The 20,252-nt window shown below is 63.7% G+C and overlaps 2 protein-coding genes across 14 annotated transcripts in view; one reads left to right on the top strand and one right to left on the bottom strand.

Annotated features, from left to right (window-relative positions):
* CASKIN1 (CASK interacting protein 1) overlaps positions 1–11,455 on the top strand; it is a 19,398-nt gene extending 7,943 nt beyond the window's left edge. For 2 of the 3 annotated variants that reach the window (XM_045382342.3, XM_074028552.1), the window contains exons 7-20: positions 1,226–1,334; positions 1,413–1,521; positions 1,615–1,709; positions 1,864–1,981; positions 3,293–3,394; positions 3,502–3,590; positions 3,666–3,750; positions 3,833–3,924; positions 4,760–4,870; positions 4,954–5,055; positions 6,739–6,877; positions 7,016–9,022; positions 9,305–9,719; positions 9,964–11,455. In XM_045382342.3, coding sequence (XP_045238277.2) covers positions 1,226–1,334; positions 1,413–1,521; positions 1,615–1,709; positions 1,864–1,981; positions 3,293–3,394; positions 3,502–3,590; positions 3,666–3,750; positions 3,833–3,924; positions 4,760–4,870; positions 4,954–5,055; positions 6,739–6,877; positions 7,016–9,022; positions 9,305–9,719; positions 9,964–10,060 — 3,670 coding nt within the window. In that variant the 3' untranslated portion in view covers positions 10,061–11,455. The remainder of the gene's footprint in view (positions 1–1,225; positions 1,335–1,412; positions 1,522–1,614; positions 1,710–1,863; positions 1,982–3,292; positions 3,395–3,501; positions 3,591–3,665; positions 3,751–3,832; positions 3,925–4,759; positions 4,871–4,953; positions 5,056–6,738; positions 6,878–7,015; positions 9,023–9,304; positions 9,720–9,963) is intronic. The other variant, XM_045382345.3, reaches the window with a different exon arrangement.
* The window catches only part of TRAF7 (TNF receptor associated factor 7), a 22,384-nt gene continuing 12,704 nt past the window's right edge, over positions 10,573–20,252 (bottom strand). For 3 of the 11 annotated variants that reach the window (XM_005590949.5, XM_005590948.4, XM_045382346.2), the window contains exons 5-21: positions 17,861–17,977; positions 17,241–17,333; positions 16,992–17,025; positions 16,216–16,399; positions 15,991–16,125; positions 15,210–15,427; positions 15,055–15,128; positions 14,789–14,837; positions 14,578–14,705; positions 14,271–14,353; positions 13,458–13,497; positions 13,184–13,300; positions 12,977–13,099; positions 12,663–12,782; positions 12,436–12,567; positions 12,232–12,351; positions 10,573–12,056 (exon numbers count right to left, since the gene is read on the bottom strand). In XM_005590949.5, the coding sequence (XP_005591006.1) occupies positions 12,042–12,056; positions 12,232–12,351; positions 12,436–12,567; positions 12,663–12,782; positions 12,977–13,099; positions 13,184–13,300; positions 13,458–13,497; positions 14,271–14,353; positions 14,578–14,705; positions 14,789–14,837; positions 15,055–15,128; positions 15,210–15,427; positions 15,991–16,125; positions 16,216–16,399; positions 16,992–17,025; positions 17,241–17,333; positions 17,861–17,977 (1,782 nt within the window). In that variant the 3' untranslated portion in view covers positions 10,573–12,041. Of the gene's footprint in view, positions 12,057–12,231; positions 12,352–12,435; positions 12,568–12,662; positions 12,783–12,976; positions 13,100–13,183; positions 13,301–13,457; positions 13,498–14,270; positions 14,354–14,577; positions 14,706–14,788; positions 14,838–15,054; positions 15,129–15,209; positions 15,428–15,797; positions 16,126–16,215; positions 16,400–16,991; positions 17,026–17,240; positions 17,334–17,682; positions 17,978–20,252 lie in introns of all 11 variants that reach the window. The other 8 variants (XM_074028557.1, XM_045382347.2, XM_074028561.1 and 5 more) reach the window with 7 other exon arrangements.

Below are 20,252 nucleotides of genomic sequence, written 5' to 3'. Positions count from 1 at the left end.
GCGCTCACTGTGGGCTGGGCGCGGCGGCTGACACCTGTGATCCCAGCACTTTGGGAGGCCAAGGAGGGAGGATGGCTTGAGGTTGGGAGTTCACAAAAAAAAAAAAAAAAAAAATTAGCCGGATGTGTTGGCACACACCTGTAGACCCAGCTACTGGGAAGCTGAGGCAGGAGAATCACTTGAGCCCATGAGGCTGAGGCTGCAGTGAGTGGTGACTGTGCCATTGCACTCCAGCCTGGGTGACAGAGCAAGACCCTGTCTCAAAAAATGCAGTGCATTGCACTGCAGCCTGGGTGTGGTGATGCACACCTGTAGTCCCGGCTGCTTGAGAGGCTGAGGTGGGAGGATTGCCTGAGCCTGGGAGGTCGAGGCTACAGTGAGCCAGGATGGTGCCATTGCATTCCAGCCTGGGTGACAGAGAGAGACCCCATCTCTACTTTTTTTTTAAAGTGGCTGAGTGCGGTGGTTCAAAATGCTGCAATCCCAGCATTTTGGGAGGCTGACACAGGAGCCCAGGAGTTTGAGACCAGCCTGGGCAACACAGCAAGACCTGGTTTTTACAAAAAATAAAGGCAAAAACAAACAAACAAAAAAGCTGGAAATGAGCATGCATGTCTGTAATCCCAGCTACTCTGGAGGCTGAGGCAGGAGGATTGCTTGAGGCCAGGAGTTTGAGGCTGCAGTAAGCCATGACTGCACCACTGTACTCTAGCCTGGGTGACAGAGTGAGACCCTGTCTTAGAAAAAGCAGACCGGACTCAGTGGCTCACGCCTGTAATCCCAGCACTTTGGGAGGCCGAGGCGGGTGAATCACCTGAGGTCAGAAGTTTGTGTCCAACTTGGCCAAAATGGTGGAAAACCCATCTCTACTAAAAATACAAAATTAGCTGGGCGTGGTGGCAGGTGCCTGTAATCCCAGCTACTCCAGAGGCTGAGGCAGGAGAATCGCTTGAACCCAGGAGGTGGAGGTTGCAGTGAACCGAGATCGCACCATGGCATTCCAGCCTGGTCAACAAGGGTGAAACTCCATCTCAAAAAAAAAAAAAAACAGTACAAGGAAAAGCGCTCAGCACTCAGTGAATGTCAGAGACACGGGGCAGGGCTAGACGGTCCTCAGCCCCCAACCAGACTGCTGGGGTACCTGGAAATGGAGGCCTGGCTTGGGGGTGCTGGGGCCGGCCTCCTGCTGGAAGGCCCCGCCTTGTCCACCTTGCCTTCCCACCAGGCTCCTCCTCCAAGCCGGCATCGACATTAACCGCCAGACCAAGTCCGGCACGGCCCTGCATGAGGCTGCGCTCTGCGGGAAGACAGAGGTGGTGCGGCTGCTGCTGGATGTGAGTGTGGGGGCCAGGGGTGCTGGGCCCAGTGGGCTGTAGGGGCTCCTGACAGGGCCTCACCTCTCACATGTGCAGAGCGGGATCAATGCCCACGTGAGGAACACCTACAGCCAGACAGCCCTGGACATCGTGCACCAGTTCACCACATCCCAGGCCAGCAGGGAGATCAAGCAGCTGTTGCGAGGTGGGCCCAGGCAGGGCAGAGGGGCAGTGGCTAGGGCTGGGGCTGGGCCAGATCAGCCCGCAGGACTTGGGGGGCCCCCTCCTGTATCCCCAGAGGCCTCAGCGGCCCTGCAGGTCCGGGCGACCAAGGATTATTGCAACAATTACGACCTGACCAGCCTCAATGTGAAGGCGGGGGACATCATCACAGTAAGCATGGCCTCAGGGGCTGTCTCGGCAGGGAGGGGGCAGCATCTGGGCGTGTGCACCCCAGAACACCGCCGTCCTGCCGCAACTGGGGGGCACTGGGCAGGAGACTGTGAAATGGGGCATCTCCCTGAGCGCCCCCCACCTTACTGGCCAGGTCCTCGAGCAGCATCCAGATGGCCGGTGGAAGGGCTGTATCCATGACAACCGGACGGGTAATGACCGGGTGGGTTACTTCCCGTCCTCCTTGGGCGAGGCCATCGTCAAGCGAGCAGGCAAGTTCCACCCCACCCTGGGGGGCAGGCAGGAGCTGCGCACCTTGGGCTTGGGGGCTGGAAGCAGCTAGCATGCTAAGCGTGTGGGGGCCCAGCAGGGCTGGTTTTCTGGGTGCCAGCGTGGGGTTGAGTGGGGAGCATCAGGGTGCCCCAGCAGCCGTCTCCTCATCTGTTCCCAACCTGTTCCTTTGTGCATTCCACCAAGCACTGTGTGCCACCACGTCTGGTTCTGAACTGGCCACCAGGACAGATGGGGACCCAACTTCCAAGGAGCTCGCCCTGGGGCAGGAGGGGGCAGGGGACAGTGAAGTAAACATGAAAGGACATGTACTTACCAGTGACCCAGAGCACAGGGAGGGCCTGCTTGAGATGAGGCAGTCAGAGGAGGCCAGAGAATGCCCTGAGAGGCTGGTGGGTTCCAGGTGGCAGGAGCTGTGCATTAAAAGGGGGCGGGGCCAGGCGTGGTGGCTCAGGCTTGTCATCCCAGCACTTTGGGAGGCCAAGGCGAGAGGACTGTTTGAGCCCGGGAGTTCAAGATCAGCCTGGACAACATAGTGAGATTCCATCTCTACAAAACATAAAATTAGCCAAGCATGGTGGTGTGCGCCTATGGCCCCAGCGACTTGGGAGGCTGAGGTGGGAGGGTTGCTTGAGCCTGGGAAGTGGAGGCTACAGTGAGCCAAGATTGCACCAGCCTGAGGGACAGCGCGAGACTCTGTCTCAAAATAATAATGATAACAACAAAGGCACTCAAGTGTCTGCTCTTGGTGAAGAAAAAAGGGAAAAAACAAAGGCGCTGAGGCAGGCAAGAGCTGGGCACATCTGAGTAACAGGAGGCTGAGGAGAGGGACTAGGCCAGGGACCCAGGCTGTGAAGCCCCACGTGGCGGCTCTGAGGGACCAGGGGCCCGTTTACTCCTGATGGAGGACATGGAGATGCACAAGCAGGGCCAGCGCCCGGTCACGGCCATCTAGCTCCTGAGTGGGAGCCTTGGCTCCAGCTTGTGGGGTTCTTCTTGCCTTCCCCCCACTCCCCAGTACAGAGACGTTCACGCCACCCAGCAGTCTCTGGCCCCCTGCCCCCAGGACCCCAGGGCCACCAGCAGGATGCCTAGGCTTGGCTGCCTCTGCCTCTCTCCTGCTCTAAACGTCTGGCGGGGGAGGGGTCTTCCTCGGGGCTCTCAGCTCCCTGGAGACAACAGCAGGCAGAGAGGACCCCCCTGCTGTGGCTGCCCGGCCTCTGCCCCGCCTCCCCTGTGTCAGCACCCGCCCTCGCTGGCCCAGGTCTCAGGAGGCTGTGCTCGACCTACAGGTTCCCGAGCAGGCACTGAGCCAAGCCTGCCGCAGGGAAGCAGCTCATCGGGACCTTCTGCACCCCCAGAGGAGATCTGGGTGCTGAGGAAGCCTTTTGCAGGTAAGCCGGGTCCCTGAAGGGCAGAGGTGGCAGGACTTCCACAAGGCACCACTGTGGGGCCAGGCAGGGGCCAGCACTGGCCTCATCTTGCTCTCTCACGCTGGCAGGTGGGGACCGAAGCGGCAGCATTAGCGGCGTGGCTGGCAGCCGGGGCAGCGGGGGCCACACCCTACACGCGGGCTCTGAGGGTATCAAGGTAGGTGGGGTGGTGGTCGGGGCTAGGTTGGCCAGGGCTGGGAGCAGGCGACAAGCCGGTGTTTCTGGGTTGCAGCTCCTGGCAACAGTGCTTTCCCAGAAGTCCGTCTCCGAGTCCAGCCCAGGGGACAGCCCCGCCAAGCCTCCAGAAGGCTCTGCAGGTAAGAGCAAGGATGCTGCCGCACAGCCCGACAGAGGAAACCAGCCCAACAGCTCTTGTCCCCCACCCACTCTCGTCCTCAGGTGCGGCCCGGTCCCAGCCTCCAGTGGCCCATACAGGGCAGATCTATGGGGAGCAGCCGCCCAAGAAGCTGGAGCCAGCATCGGAGGGCAAGGTACAGGGCTTGGGGGTGCTCCCAGTGTGGGCTCCGGGGAGAGGCTGTAAGGCCGATGGGCTGACGGGTGCCTACACAGCCTGCCTGGCCTGGCTGCGGTGGGATCGGGGCATTGCCAGGCCAGATCCTCTCCTCTGTCTGTCAGTCTGTGTGTGTTGTGTGTGTCCGCCTGCGTGTATGGGTGTCGTCGTTGTACAGGCTGTGCGTGTGGGCCAACCTGTGCCTCCATGTGTGCATGTGTGTGTGCAGGGTGTGTGTGTGATGGTGTGACTGTGAGCCGAACACGCGTGTCTGTGTACAGGTGGAAGGGGCTGGGTATGAGACGGTGCAGTGCGTGCATGGGCGTGGCGTGTGGTGTGTGAGTGCACCTGCGTGCTGGGGAGGCGTAAGCTGCTGGCTGAGTCCTGCACAGTGGAGTAGGCAAGGTGCCCCTGCCTGTGGGCACAGAGCCTACCTTCTGGTCCAGACTGAGGCCCCTTTCCCGGAGCCCCCTCCCAAGGGGCCACACCACCTGCCTCCCCAGAATGGCGCGGGGCGTCCCTGGTGCAAGAGCAGGGGACAGTCAGGGAGGCATGTGGCGGACAGCAGCAGCCCCCCCGCCCCCCCAGTGGAGATCCCAGAAGGCAGAAGGGTGGAGGATGCTCCAGGAGGCGCCTCAGGGACTGTGGACTGAGGATCATTCACGGGCCAGGCTCACCGGGGCCTGCTGCAGATGGAGCAGCGGACAGCGGACACAGCAGCTGCGCGGCTGGCCGGCCAAGCGGAGAAGGAGGCGCTGTGGTGGCAGGGCACAGCCAGGCAGGCGAGCCTGCAGTGGGTGCCTTGTGTCTTCCAGAGCGCCGAGGCCGTGAGCCAATGGCTCACCGCGTTCCAGCTGCAGCTCTACGCCCCCAACTTCATCAACGCTGGCTACGACCTGCCCACCATCAGCCGCATGACCCCCGAGGTGAGCTTTCCACATGCCACCGGTGCCAGCTGCGTCCCACAGACGGGCCCAGCCCCCAGCTGACAAGCCTCCCCTCTGCCTAGGACCTCACGGCCATTGGTGTCACCAAGCCGGGCCACCGGAAGAAGATCGCGGCAGAGATCAGCGGCCTAAGCATCCCCGACTGGCTGCCTGAGCACAAACCCGTAAGGCCACCTGCACCCCAGGGGCTGGGCCCAGGACGGGCAGACAGACAGACAGAGAGCCTGCCTCCCTGGCCACAGCCCCCACCCACCCTCAGGGTCTTGAGGGAGAGGAGAGTGAAGGATGTCCTGCTAGCAGGGAGCCTCCCAGTCAGCCCCTGTTCTGTCACTGGGGCAGAGGCAAGGTGATGCTGTCCAGGGGCCATCGGAGCTGAGGGAGCCTGAAGCCAGGAGAGTCCCCTCCCCACGTCCATGCTCTCACCAGGACTCCCTGCACATGCAAGCTGCCCCACAGAGACCCCCAGCCACCAGGCCTCCAAGCACTGCCACTCACATGCAGACTGCAGGGGCTATGCTCACACGCACCCAGGCACGTGCCAGCCCCTGCACAGCAGGCGTGCATGGAATACCCTGCAGGCGCCCACCAACTTCGTGCGTGCACACGCGCTCTACCGCACGTGTGGCCCTCACCAATAGCTGACACCCCATTTTCGGCGATACTTGCACATGCCATGGCCAGTGGTCATTAACAAGGAGGTGCGGATGGGTGTGGCGGTCAAGCCTGCAATCCCAGCACTTTGGGAGGCCAAGGAGGGTAGATCATGAGGTCAAGAGATCGCGACCATCCTGGCTAACACGGTGAAACCCTGTCTCTACTAAAAATACCAAAATTTGGCCATGCGTGGTGGCGGGCGCCTGTAGTCCCAGCTACTTGGGAGGCTGAGGCAGGAGAATGGCGTAAACCCGGGAGGTGGAGCTTGCAGTGAGCCAAGATCGTGCCACTGCATTCCAGCCTGGGTGACAGAGCGAGACTCCGTCTCAAAAAACAAAACAAAAAGGGAGGTGCCTGTGCAGTGGGATGGTTCTGGGCCTGAAGAAGGTGGGCCCAGGCCTAGCCCAACCCAAGTGGACTCTTTGGGTCTCACACTGAGTTCTGGGCTCCCAGTGGGAGAGGCGATTGGTGGCTCTTGACAGCACTCACCCTGCCTTGCCCCACTCAATTGGTGGCTCTGGGGTCCTCCTGGGGGTCAGGTCCGGGTCCCACAGGCCTTGCCGCCCACCTGGGGGTGGCTGAGTATGCCAAGAGCAGGTGCATGAGTGAATTCCAGCTGGGAGTGTGGACGCCTGGATGCCGCTCGGGGAGTGATCGGGTGTTTCTCGGTGCAGACCGATGTGGGTGTTGGCACGTGTGTGTGTTGTGGCTGTGTGGCATGTGTGTGGCCCTGTGTCTGGTGTGGGTGAGAGGTCAGAGTGTGACACGGGATGGGATGCTGGTGCCTGTGCTTGGCTGGGAGCGCAGCGTGCAAGTCCTATGCGTGTTCCTGTACCAGGTGTGGCCCCGTGTGTCTGTGTCCACGACTCTGGGGTGTGTTTGTGTCTCCCCATGGTGCTGTACTTGTGGCTGCCTGGCCGGGTGGGAAAGTGCCTTCTTCTGCGCCCCCCGACAAGGGCGTCCTATGGACGCAGTCAGCCATGTGCGTTCTCATGTGCTCCATGTGTGGCATGCAGTGTCTGCTGCCTGAGCCGAGGCTCTGCCTACATTTCTGGTGCCAACACTTTGGCCTATCCGTTTGTCCTTCTGTCTGTGCCCTGCTGGCCCCGTGCCCCCTCCTCCTCCAGCTCCAGGTAGATGGGCAGGGTGCGGGCAGCCAGCCCAGGTGGCCCCTCTGTGTCTCTGCTCTGTAGGCTAACCTGGCCGTGTGGCTGTCCATGATCGGCCTGGCCCAGTACTACAAGGTGTTGGTGGACAATGGCTATGAGAACATCGATTTCATCACTGATATCACCTGGGAGGACCTGCAGGAGATCGGCATCACCAAGCTGGGTGAGGCCCCAGCCCCAGCCCCAGCTTCCAGCCCCTGCCCTCAGCTCCCAGCCCCAGCCCCCAGCCCAGCCCTGCCCTAGCCCAGCCCCTGCCCTCCACTTCCTGGTCCACCTGACCTGCCCCCTGCGCCCCACTCAGGACACCAGAAGAAGCTGATGCTGGCTGTGAGGAAGCTGGCAGAGCTGCAGAAGGCTGAATATGCCAAGTATGAGGGGGGCCCCCTGCGCCGGAAGGCGCCCCAGTCACTTGAAGTGATGGCCATTGAGTCTCCGCCCCCGCCTGAGCCCACACCGGCCGACTGCCAGTCCCCTAAAATGACCACCTTCCAGGACAGCGAGCTCAGTGATGAGCTGCAGGCTGCCATGACTGGCCCAGCTGAGGTGGGGACCACAGCTGAGAAGCCCTCCAGCCATCTGCCACCCACTCCGAGGGCCACCACACGGCAGGAGTCCAGCCTGAGTGGTCGGGCACGGCACATGAGCAGCTCACAGGAGCTGCTGGGCGACGGGCCCCCTGGGCCCAGCAGCCCCATGTCTCGAAGCCAGGAGTACCTGCTGGATGAAGGCCCGGCTCCCGGCACCCCGCCCAAGGAGGCCAGGCCAGGCCGCCACGGTCACAGCGTCAAGAGGGCCAGCGTGCCCCCTGTGCCTGGCAAGCCACGGCAGGTCCTCCCACCAGGCACCAGCCACTTCACGCCCCCGCAGACTCCCACCAAAACCCGACCAGGCTCTCCCCAGGCCCTTGGGGGACCTCATGGTCCAGCCCCAGCTACAGCCAAGGTGAAGCCTACCCCGCAGCTGCTGCCGCCAACAGAGCGCCCCATGTCACCCCGCTCCCTGCCTCAGTCACCCACGCACCGCGGCTTTGCCTATGTGCTGCCCCAGCCTGTGGAGGGCGAGGTGGGGCCAGCTGCCCCGGGGCCTGCGCCCCCACCCGTGCCGACTGCTGTGCCCACACTGTGCCTGCCCCCCGAGGCTGACGCAGAGCCGGGGCGGCCCAAGAAGCGAGCCCACAGCCTGAATCGCTACGCAGCGTCTGACAGCGAGCCGGAGCGGGACGAGCTGCTGGTGCCTACTGCTGCGGGCCCCTATGCCACGGTCCAGCGGCGCGTGGGCCGCAGCCACTCGGTGAGGGCGCCTGCAGGTGCCGACAAGAACGTCAACCGCAGCCAGTCCTTCGCTGTGCGGCCCCGAAAGAAGGGGCCACCGCCGCCCCCGCCCAAGCGCTCCAGCTCGGCCCTGGCCAGTGCCAACCTGGCGGATGAGCCGGTGCCGGACGCTGAGCCTGAAGATGGCCTGCTGGGGGTCCGGGCACAGTGCCGGCGGGCCAGTGACCTGGCCGGCAGTGTGGACACGGGCAGTGCCGGCAGTGTGAAGAGCATTGCGGCCATGCTGGAGCTGTCCTCCATTGGGGGTGGGGGCCGGGCTGCCCGCAGGCCTCCCGAGGGCCACCCCACTCCCCGCCCTGCCAGCCCAGAGCCGGGTCGGGTGGCCACCGTGCTGGCCTCAGTGAAACACAAAGAGGCCATCGGGCCTGGCGGGGAGGTGGTGAACCGGCGCCGCACGCTCAGCGGGCCAGTCACTGGACTTCTGGCCACTGCCCGCCGGGGGCCTGGGGAGTCGGCAGACCCAGGGCTCTTTGTGGAGGATGGCACTGGCCGGCAGCGGCCTCGGGGTCCCTCCAAGGGCGAGGCAGGTGTTGAGGGCCCGCCCTTAGCCAGGGTGGAGGCCAGCGCCACACTCAAGAGGCGCATCCGGGCCAAGCAGAACCAGCAGGAGAACGTCAAGTTCATCCTGACCGAGTCTGACACGGTGAAGCGCCGGCCCAAGGCCAAGGAGCGGGAGGCCGGGCCTGAGCCACCACCACCACTGTCCGTGTACCAGAATGGCACTGGCACCGTGCGCCGCCGACCGGCCTCGGAGCAGGCTGGGCCTCCGGAGCTGCCCCCACCGCCCCCGCCTGCCGAACCCCCGCCCACCGACCTGGCGCACCTACCCCCACTACCCCCGCCCGAGGGCGAAGCCCGGAAGCCGGCCAAGCCGCCTGTCTCTCCCAAGCCAGTCCTGACGCAGCCCATGCCCAAGATCCAGGGCTCGCCCACACCCACCTCCAAGAAGGTGCCGCTGCCAGGCCCTGGCAGCCCAGGTAGGCGCATGGGGCCAGCCAGGGTGGGGTGAGGGGGCGGCAGGACTCTGCTCCACCTCTCTACTCGGTGGTCTGCGGGGTTTTCCTTTTCTTGGGTTTGATGGAAGCCCAGGTGGGGTGGGAACGTGTCCCCAGACCCTCTCATGCATCCAGGGCAAGGTGAGCAAGGTCCTTCCTGGTCCGCTGGGGAGGCAGCGGCGCGAGTAGGCCGCGGGAGGCCGGGGCAGGGGGCCCGGCGGCGGGGTTCGTGTCCGCTTGGTGCCAGCGTGGTCCTTCCCGCAGAGGTGAAGCGCGCCCACGGCACACCGCCGCCCGTGTCTCCCAAGCCGCCGCCGCCGCCCACGGCGCCCAAGCCCGCCAAGGTGGCCGCGGGGCTGCCTTCGGGCAGCGCTGGCCCTTCGCCCGCACCCTCGCCCGCGCGCCAGCCGCCCGCCGCCCTCGCCAAGCCGCCCGGTACGCCGCCCTCGCTGGGCACCAGCCCTGTCAAGCCCCCGTCCCCCGGCGCGCCCGCGCTGCACGTGCCCGCCAAGCCCCCGCGCGCCGCCGCCGCTGCCGCCGCCGCGCCCCCCGCCCCAACCGAAGGCGCCTCGCCCGGGGACAGCGCCCGGCAGAAGCTGGAGGAGACAAGCGCATGCTTGGCCGCGGCGCTCCAGGCGGTGGAGGAGAAAATCCGGCAGGAGGACGCGCAGGGCCCGCGGTAGGTGCGGGGCGTGGCCTGGCGGGCGGAGGGCGGGGCTCAGCAGGTGGGCGGGGCTTGGTAGAGATGGGCGTGGCGTGAGCGGGGCTCAGTAGGGACAGGCGCGGCGTCAGCGGGGCTCGGTCGAGGTCATCGTGCGGTAGGCGGAGCCCGACGGAGATGCGGGCTGTGGGCGTGTCCTGACCGAAGTGGGCGTGGCCAGGCCCACCCCGCCCGCTCACGCCCCGCGTCGCGCGCCCCGCAGCGACTCGGCGGCGGAAAAGAGCACGGGCAGCATCCTGGACGACATCGGCAGCATGTTCGACGACCTGGCCGACCAGCTGGACGCCATGCTGGAGTGAGCGCCGCCTCGCCGGGCCCGCCTGCGCTGCCCCGCCGGGCCCGCCTGCGCCGCCCGGGCCCTCCCCGCACACTGACCTATACCTCAGGATGGGCGCGTCTGGGCGCGGCGCGAGCGGCCGGGCAGGGCCCCGCACAAGCACAACTCCGGCCCCTGGGGTCGGGCCGGGGCGCCCACCGGGGACCGCCTGGCCGGGGGCTCCAAGGGCTCTGGGCAGACCCCGCGCCCGCGCGTCCTCCCCACCTGCTGCTCCCCGTGCAATACCTGCTGGGCCTCCTGCCTGTGCGGAAGGGGAGGGCGCCCCGGGACCAGGGATGGGGCAGCGCACAGGCCCGGGCCCAGCACAGAACTGCCCATCGGGACGCCCGGTCAGCCGCTCAGGCGCAGCACAAGGGACAGGGGACCAGGGTCAGGGCCCCCCTGCCCCACCGCACCCCCAGAATATAAGCTATCAAGAGTATTAATTTATTGGGAATGAGCTGAGGCGGATTTCCCCAGAGAAACAAAAAGGTATAACTTTAACAAATATATATTTAAAGAAAGAAATATTATTGATTCTATAGAAAACCATTTACCAACTGAAAGGACAAGAGTCTAGCTCCGGACAAAAGCTGTTAAGAGGACCAGGCCGTCTGCCTGCGGTCCTTCCTCCCTCCGGCCAGAGTGGAGGCCCCAGGCCGCTAGCACAGGTGGAAGGCTGGGGCCCCGGGGCGGGTGCTCAGGCGGGGGCTCCTCTGCGCTTCTCTCCTAAGTTCTCTGCGCCCCAAGAACTCGAGGTTGTGCCTTGCTCTTGGCGGCCATGTCCTCCTCCTGGCGTGGCTGTATCGGGGCGCGGGTGGGTGTGGTGAATGTGGGTGTGTCAGTGTGGCGGCCACGTGGAAGCAGGGCACGTAACAGGCCAGGCCAGGGGCTTGCAGCTCCTCTGAGGGCGTGCCTGGCCTCCTCTGGGGCCTGCGCAGGCAGCCTGTCCACCCCGCCGGAGTTCCCACGGACGCTTCTGCTCATGGTCCAAGGCTGTGTCGTGTGGTCATTCTCACCCTCCCTTTTCCTCTCTCTGTCCCTGCTCCCTCCAAGAAGTACTGACTGGTCTCTATCGTGTTTGCTGATCCACAGTGTTGGGCACAACTTTGACATTTCTTAAAAAAAAAAAATTTAAAAAATGCCGAAAACCAGCGATTGTGGTGTGGGGCGGGCGGAGGCGGCTGGCGGAGGTGGCGTCCGTGCGTGCAGGGCCCCTTCCCGCTGTCTCACCCCGTGTTTCCCTGTAAGTGCACGTGCCCAGCTGTCCCCCCAGGCCTCTCCTCAGTGGGCGGCCCAGGCTGGGCTCCAGCAGGCAGGGAGGGGAGGTTTGGGCAAGGCGCTGCCGTTGGCTGTCAATAAACAGCAGGAAACAGAAGTGCCTGGCTCACTTTTTGGGGGCACATGTGTTGGGGGAGATGGGTCTGAAGGCCAGCAGCTCGGGTGTGACAAGTTGCCTCCTAGCAGGGAGGCCCCAGAGTGGGCTGAAGTCCTGGGGTCCACCAGAGAAAACCGCCCCATGCCCCCCCACTCACAGCAGCCAGTGCCTATGCACACCAACCTCAAGGCCACACAGCCCCCTTGTCCCGAGGAGCTGTCCCCAGTCACAGCCACAGTCTGTGGAGTGTTTATTTCCACCAGGAAGTAACCAAATCTACACACAGTCTAAAAACAGTAGAAAAGGTGAGTAAAAAGGCCCTCGATCCATCTAGGGTGGGGATGGAGGGTGGGCCGGGGCAAGCGTCGTACCTGGCACCCAGAGAGAGGGGCTGGGCAGCGAGGATAGTGCCGAGTAGAGGGAGGCTCGCCGAGCATTGGGCAGGGAGGGCACTGCCCGGCTGCCAAAGCCTGTGCACCTGTGCCCATAGGGCAGGCAGAAACCCCGAGACCACCCCATGTGGCCAGCCTGGCTCAGACAGGTCCAGGGCTGGTCCAGGGGAAGCCACGGCCTGGCCTGGATCCTGTCAGCAAGTCCAAACCTGCAGAGAAACGGCTGCTTCACCAAGGTGTCCTGCGGCCAGCCACCCTGGCCCAGCCACACCTGTCACATATACCTACCCTCCACCACCTCATGCTGGGGCTGCCAGCTCCTCATTCCCACCCCCGCTCCATCCTGTGCAGCCCCTTTGAATGGCCCGAGCCATGGACACTGACCTTCACAGTGCTATCCACAGCCCCTGAGAAGAGTCGGCCCCGGGACACAGCCAGCGCGGTGACGCTGCCCTGGTGACGCAGCAGGGTCTGCGTGCAGATCATGTTGTCCATACTCCAGACCTGGGGGCACATGGGACGTGAGGGCCCGCTGGAGCTCAGCTGCCCGCCCTCTCAGCCTCCTGCCACCGCTGGGCCCGCACGCACCCTGAGGGACCGGTCGTAGGATGCACTGAAGACTTTGGTCTGGTCTGGTGTCGAGATGACCGCCAGGGCATACACGGTGCCCACATGGCCTGTGAGGGTCCGCACCTGCTCCTTGGACTCAATGTCCCACACCTGGGAGGGGTGGGCACAGGCAGGTCAAAGACACTGAGCAAGGCAGGGGAGATGGGGCCACAGTCTGGCCCTGCACCCAGACGCCCAGGCCTTACGTGGATGAGGTTCTCGTAGGTGCCACAGACAATGTGGTGATTTGTCACAGCAATGGAGTAGACGCTGCCGCCAGACGTCTGCAGGACGTGGATGCAGTCGAGGGTTCGGATGTCCCAGATCTATGAGTAATCGTGGGCCACTTGGTCCCAGGCCAGGTGCTTCACCCCCAGGGCTTCAGCACCACTGGGCAGCCCACCCACCCAGCCAGGGCATGTGCGAAGGTAGGAACAGGGCAGATGGAGCCCTGGGTGCTGGTCTGGGAAGTGCTGGTAGGGGACAAGGCCCTGTGGCCACCAGGTGTCCCCAGGTGCACCTTGATTGTCTGGTAGGAGCCGCTGTACAGGTAGCTCTGGGCAGCCACCAGGGCCCGCACCCAGTGGTTGAGGCCTGTGAGCTCCTTCTTCAACTTCAGCTCAGTGCCCACGATGTCCCAGACCTGCAGGGATGGCTACAATTGTGGGCTGGGCGGGCAAGGGACACCTCAGTGACTCACACACACAGGCACATCCTCCACCCGTACCTTGATGGCCTTCAGGGAGCCGCTGAAGAGCATGTTGTGTGAGGAGACCAGCGTGCACACCGGGTTGTCGTGGGCCCGGATGGTGTTCACCTTCTGCAGGTTCTGGATGTCCCACACCTGATTGGGGAAGGACCGGAAGCCTCAGGGCACCAAGCCCTGTCACCTGAAGTCTGGAGTCCGGAGCCCAGATGGGGAGAAACACCTCCCTGGGGCACCTACATACTGAGGCAGGCCTGGGCTGCCTCCTGCCCACCCGCCTGTAGGCCCCACTCACAATGATGGTGCAGTCTGCAGAGCCACTGTAGAGTTTGCACCTGGGGAAGCAGAGAGTGTGTCACGGTGGGAGAAGCTGTGTCCCTGCTGACACCGCCCTGGCAGGGCCAGAGGTCCATGCCAACCATCAGGAACTAGCAGCGTGGCCCAGGGCCAAGGCCACTGCTGTGTCCCTAAGCTCCAGCCTATTTTCCAGTCTCCACACGGGAACCTTGGAAGGGGTGAGCCAGCCTGATGCCTGCCTGGAAAGCATTTGACAGCGAGCCGGGAGGTAATTACCCGCCCGTTAGCACTGAGTCAATCCCAGGGCCGGCTGCTGGCAGTCAAGCTGCCGCCTCCTGAAAGCGAGCATCTCTCACGCACACGCTTACACGCTTGCTCCCACAAAGCCTCACGACAGGAGACAGGAGGCAGGTAGGCCACCTGGAGGCAAGAAGGTGGCCAAGGTAGTTGCTCCGTGGTCCCTATGCCCTGGGCTCTGACTGCAGGCTGAGGAGAGCTGAGCTCCTGCCTTCACTCCCTAAGGTCCCCCCATCTTCTGGTTGCACGAGGAGCACCGGGGCCAGGACAAGGTTCTGCTGGGAGGCTGGCTATGCCAGTTGTTGGGAACACACAACTTCAGAGATGGTGCAGGCCACACAAGGGCCCACACACTGCTACCCAGGGAGCCAGTGCTGCTCCAGGTGGAGGGCGCCCTAGAGGTGGGGCACACACATAGCTACACAGGCTCGAGCTCATGGCTCACGGCCCACGGAGTAGCAGCACCACATCTCCTGACCTGGGAATCACTGGTCACACACGTGCCTGGACTCACCCCTGGATGCAGAGAGCCAGCACGATGCCATCGTGGCCCTCCAGTGTCTTCTGGCACTTGTAGGTGGTACATGTATCCCACACCTGCAGAGACCAGGGCCACGGTGGGTCCCAGCAAGGTCAGCCCGGTGCCAAGGGGCAGCATGACAGGAATGAGTAAGGGAGCCCTGCCCATGGGAGAAAGCCCCGCCCATGGGAGAAAGCCCTGCCCAGGAGAAGGTCCCACCCATAGGCAGGCTGGCAGTGCCAGGCATGCAGTAGTGCCCAACCCATCCATGCTGCAGAGACTGAGGTAGGACTCCGCCTACCTTGATGGTCTTGTCAGAGGAGCCGCTGAAGAGCAGGTCACCCATGGAGTAGACGCAGAGACACCACACAGGGCCCTGGTGGCCCACAAAGGTCCCTTTGCATTTGAAGATCTGCTGAGGGTCATAGGCTGCAGAGACGGGAGCAGTGAGTGAGGGCCCCGTAGGGGTGCACGGGGAGGGCAGGTGGGAGCCGCGGCAGGCCCATACTCACAGCCTAGGATGCCCATGTTCAGCCGCGCGTTGATGTGGGACAGCTCGTCCTGCAGGGCCAAGGGCAGGGCAGAGGGCAGGTGGGCAGGGCTGCTGTGGGGCCAGTGCAGCCTCTCTGCCCCTGCTGCCCTGGGCCAGGGGTGAGCAGGGGCGACAGGAGTCCCTGCCACACACAGACCCCTGATCTTGACTAGTGGAGCCCTCCCTGCCAGGGCCGCCAGCTTCCCTGGGTCTCACAACCCAGCCCCTGCAGCCCCGCCCACTCACATTTAACATGGATGCGTCCCGCCGGAACTCCATGAGGTCCTCGCTAAGCTTGCTCTGGTTTTCATCCAGGACGTCTGAGGAGCAGGAGGAGATGGGGTGTCACTGGTGCCCGGAGCAGTGGCCAGGCCCCCACCTGCCCCAGTGCCCACCCTCACCAAACTTGAGCTCCAGGCTCTTCTCTAGCTGGTCAATCTTCTCCGAGAGCTTGCCCAGCATGGAGCGCAGGAAGGCGATCTCCTGGTCTTTCTGGGCCAGCGCCACGTGCATCTCGTGGAAGCGGTCGTCCGTCTGCTGCAGAAACTCCTTCAGGCCCTCGAAGCGGCAAGTCTCCAGGTGGGTCTCATAAGTGTCCTGGTTCCCGATGAACGTGCACCTGCGGGGACAGGACAGCTGCCCACCTGCCTGCCTGGTGGGTCCCTGCTGGTGCCTCCCTATCCCCAAGAATCCCCTTCGAGTGCTCCAGCCCTGTGGCCACTGCACCCCAGGTCCAGCTGCCCCTATTCCCCACCTAGCTACCCCTGGGCAGCTTCACAAGTGAGGTCCCATCACGTCACCCCTGCAGAGCTGTTTAAGGGTTCCTCACTCCCTGAGGATAAAACCCACGACCCTCAGCAGCCTCCCTGCCCTGAAGAACTGGGCTCCTGCCTCTCCTCCCACCCCCACCTCCCTCTCCAGAGCTCTCAACCCCAGCATTTGTTCAATTCCGCCCATGCCTGTTGGGCTGCGGGAGCATCCATGCCCACCTTCCTGGCTGCCCTCGGCTCCTCCTCTGTGTTTCCAGGGCCTTGGGCCTCTCCTGGGCTCCTGGGCCTCAGAGAGGATTACAGACCCTGGTGTGGTCCCAGCTCCGACCCACCTCCCCGGGACCAGCAAGCAGGCGGTTCTTAGCGGAGCCTGTGGAGGGACTTCGTCCGCCCCCGCCCGCCCCCCACTCACCCGTACTTGGAGTGGGGACATTTGATGTGCTCACACTCCTTGAGGTGGGCCTCCAGGTTCATCTTGAGCAGTGGGGGGCAGCTGGGGTTGTTGGGGCACCGCACAGGCCTGTAGTCACAGCTGCCCTCGTGGTCCCTGTGCCAGGGTGGGATGCGGGGAAGCCTGAGCCAAAGCCCCGAGAGGCAGCCCCCAGGGAGGCAAAGGTGCCCAGGGAGGGGCACTTACTTCCGGGCGCTGAGCTTGATGGTGAAGGGGCACCCTCGGGGGTCCACCTCAAAGATGGGGGGCTTCCCGCCGCCCGCCGCCCGGCAGCCGTGCCGGCAGTGGATGAAGAGCTCCCCGATCTGCTCGGCCACCGCGATGTTGTTCACCACCACGGTCAGTTTGACATTGTCCACAGGACACTTTTCTGGGGGAGGAGGGCGTGCTGACCCCCACGGCCTGCCTGGAACATGCTCCCTCACCGGGGTGGGCATGAGCCTCTTAACGGGGGTCAGATCTCCTGTCCATCTGCCCCTCTTGAGGCATGCAACATGGGAACGGGGGCACAGGTGGGCCACCAAGAAGGAGCAGCAGGTGGTGAGGAAGTGTCACCTGTGATACTCTCAGCTGTGCCCGGAAAAGTGTGGGGTGGGGCCAAGAGGGCAGAGGGCAGAGTGTGGACAGGCAGGCAGGAGCGGGCGCCATGTGAGAGGACGACAGCCTCACCAGTGAGAAAGGCCTCCCCAGAGGGTGCCCACCCTGACCTGGGGAGCCTTGGCCCACACCTGCTGTGGGGTCTCTGAGTCTGGACACACTAGAAGTTGGGGTGTCCCCACTCTGTTCATGGAGGGCCTGAGCCTCAGCCTGAGCATCCCAAGGACTGCTGCAGCCCCATCCCACCCCCAGCAGAGGCCAAACAGGCCCGGTCACTGTGCGGGGGACAAGGGAGAAGCTGCCCGTCTCTGCTCGGCAGCCAGGGGCACGGTCAGTGCCAGGCCTCGGCTGAGGCACGAGCCTACCTGACTTCAAGGCACATCTTCTACAGAACGTGTGCTGTGGAGGCAAAGGGCGGACTTGAGGGCAGCCACAGGGTCCTCTTTTCCCCAAGTCCACGGCCATGGCAGCCACAGGCCTCACTGCACCCCAATCCCAGTGCAGCCAGACCAGGCCTCAACCGAGGCCAGGGACCAGCAGCCCCGGCCCATGAGAGGCCTGCGGTCCTGCGGGGGCCTCTGGCAGCATGGGGGCTGGGAAGGGGGGCGACTCACCCCACACGTGGTGATCACGGGGTCTTTGAAGACACTGCAGCAGAGCTGACAGCACAGCTTCACCGAGGGCTGCTCCGCAAACACCAGTGGCTCCTGGAACCAAGTGTGAAAGGCAAGCAATGGCGGGAGGCCACCCTCAGCCCCACCACCACCCAGGCACCCAGGTGCTCTCGCTCCAGGCCTGGCTGTCCTCTGAGGACAGGGGCACGTCCTAAGAGAGGCCTGCTTAGAGCTGAGGGGCTTGATCGGGGCCCAAGAGGGAGAGCGAGGTCTGTGGCCCCAGAGGCATGGCCCAGCCCAGGAGGATGAGTCCAGCTACCCAGTATTGGCCGCCCTCGCCTGCCTCCTTCCTGGGGTGAGACTGGAAAGGGCCCCGCCGGAGCCCCGTGCTTCCCACTGCCAGTTCCCGGGCAGCCCTGAGAAAGGGGAGTGGGGCACATACCCAGGGGACTCAGCCTGGCCCCTCGAGTCCCCACCACGGACCAAGCACTGCGGTTCCTGTCAGGCTCCAGCTGCCCTCCCCGTGAGCTGGGCTGGCATGGCGGAGGGGACGGTGCCTCCGTGCTACCGCTGCAGTGACAGCCCTGGAAGCCGCTCTGCGCTGAGTCCCCCACACCTACCGGCTCCTCCTCCTCCTCGGGCAGTGAGAATGTGGAGCGCAGGGACATGCTGGACTCTGAGTGCAGGGAGCGGACGGAGATGGCAGAGTCGGAGCGGCGGGGAGTGCTGATGGGGGGCTGCGCGGAGGCAGAGGCGCCTGTCAGGGGGCTCCGCACGGGGTCAGAGCCTTGGGGAGGACAGGAACCAGCCCGGGAGGGTAGCAGCACCCCTGGGGCCACCCCGGTCACTGCGGGCACTCTGCTTGTCCACAGGGGCCGTGGGTGGGTGTGGGGAGCTGATGCAGCCCAGGTCCCTGCCTGCCTGTCTGGGCGGCCTGGGCCGGGGTGCTGGGCTGCCCGCTCACGCCTGCCACCTCTCTTTGTGTAAATGGAGAGACTTCCTGCTATTCAATTCCACATACCCGAGCGGCTTCCTGCTTCCCGTGAGGGAATGTGGGCCGTGAGGGGGCACCTCCACCAGCCAATCCCGGGCAGCCGAGGCCGTGACCGCAGGATGGAAGGGCCAGGAAGGCTGGCAGGGAGCGGCGGCTGGGTTCCAGGTGCCCCCCGGGCCTGGCTGCTTGTCTGGCCTTGCTGCTGGGGTACACCAGGCCCGGCCGGGAGGCTCAGAGGGAAGGTAGGGCCAGGCCCCCACAGAACCTCAGCTGAGCTTCCCGAGGGCAGGAGTGAGGGACACAGGTGCCTGCCTCTGCCTGAGCTACCGACAGGGGAGTCTGGGGGAGGGGCAGACACTGTCCCTTCCTCCCCTCTGGCCTGGAAACCTCCAGAAGTTTCCGAGAGCCACGCTGCCCAAGGTTCCTCTTGTGGCGCTCTGACTGCAGAGGGGCCCAGCTGCAGCGGACGGCCACCTGGGGCCCTGCTGCTGCTCTGCTGAGCCTCTGGCCCCTTTCCCGGCAGCCCTGGGTATGAAACCCACAGAGCACAGGGGCAGAGCCAGTCCCAAGGCCGGCAGAGGGGGCATTGTGTCCCGTGTGCCCACCTCCCTTCAGGTCCCAAGGGCCCATCTGCATGGAAACAGCACGTGGAGAGCAGAAAGGAGTCAGAGGAAGTGAGTCATGAGGCCCCATGGCAGCAGGGAGAGCCCCAGAGGTGAGAGCAGAGCAGTAGCTGGCACGGGACCCACTTTCCCTGGCCTGCCCACTGCTACCCCAGAGTCTCCCACCCTCCTGGGCATGGGGGCTACGGGGGGCAGGGGGAAAGGGCAGGAGGGGGACTCCCTGTGTGGGCCTCAGGGCAAAGAGAGGAGATGCCCGCCCCTCTTTAAAGCCATAGTGACCCATGGGGATAGCAGGTGATTATGGGAACCGCAAGCATGGTGGATGCGTGGCCTTCGGCTTGTGGAGACTAAAGCAGGCAGAGGCCCAAGGGACAGGGCCCAGACATACCCAACTCACCCTCGGCCTAGCACCCGGCACACCCGGGTGTGTTTGTTCAATTAATTAAAAACTTGTTTTCTGGCCGAGCAAGGTGGCTCACGCCTGTAATCCCAGCACTTTGGGAGTCCAAAGTGGGCGGATCACTTGAGGCCAGGAGTTTGAGACCAGCCTGGCCTATGTGGTGAAAACCCATCTCTACTAAAAATACAAAAATTAGCTGGGCGTGGTAGCACGGATGTGTAATCCCAGCTACTTGGGAGACTGAGGCAGGAGAATGGCTTGAACCCAGGAGGGAGAGGTTGCAGTTGAGCTGAGATTGCACCACTGCACTCCAGCATGGGTGACAAAACGAGATTTCATCTCAACAAACAAACATACAAACAAACAAACGAAACAAAAAAAATCTTTTCTTCTTATTATTAGAAATGAAAAAAGAAGGCTGGGTGCGGTGGCTCATGCCTGTAATCCCAGCACTTTGGGAGGCCGAGGGGAGCGGATCACCTGAGGTCGGGAGTTTGAGACCAGCCTGACCAACATGGAGAAACCCTGTCTCTACTAAAAATTCAAAATTAGCCGGCAGTGGTGGCGCACGCCTGTAACCCCAGCTACTCGGGAGGCTGAGGCCAGAGAGTCACTTAAACCTGGGAGGCGGAGGTTGCGGTGAGCTGAGATCACACCACTGCACTCCCGCCTGGACAATAAGAGTGAAAGTCCATCTCACGGCCGGGCGCGGTGGCTCAAGCCTGTAATCCCAGCACTTTGGGAGGCCGAGACGGGTGGATCACGAGGTCAGGAGATCGAGACCATCCTGGCTAACACAGTGAAACCCCGTCTCTACTAAAAAATACAAAAAAACTAGCCGGGCGAGGTGGCGGGCGCCTGTAGTCCCAGCTACTCGGGAGGCTGAGGCAGGAGAATGGCCTGAACCCGGGAGGCGGAGCTTGCAGTGAGCTGAGGTCCGGCCACTGCACTCCAGCAAGGGGGACAGAGTGAGACTCCGTCTCAAAAAAAAAAAA

The sequence above is a fragment of the Macaca fascicularis genome, chromosome 20 (genome assembly GCF_037993035.2).
Source record: "Macaca fascicularis isolate 582-1 chromosome 20, T2T-MFA8v1.1".
In the NCBI taxonomy this organism is placed as follows: domain Eukaryota; kingdom Metazoa; phylum Chordata; class Mammalia; order Primates; family Cercopithecidae; genus Macaca; species Macaca fascicularis.
This window is presented reverse-complemented; position numbering and strand designations above follow the sequence as displayed.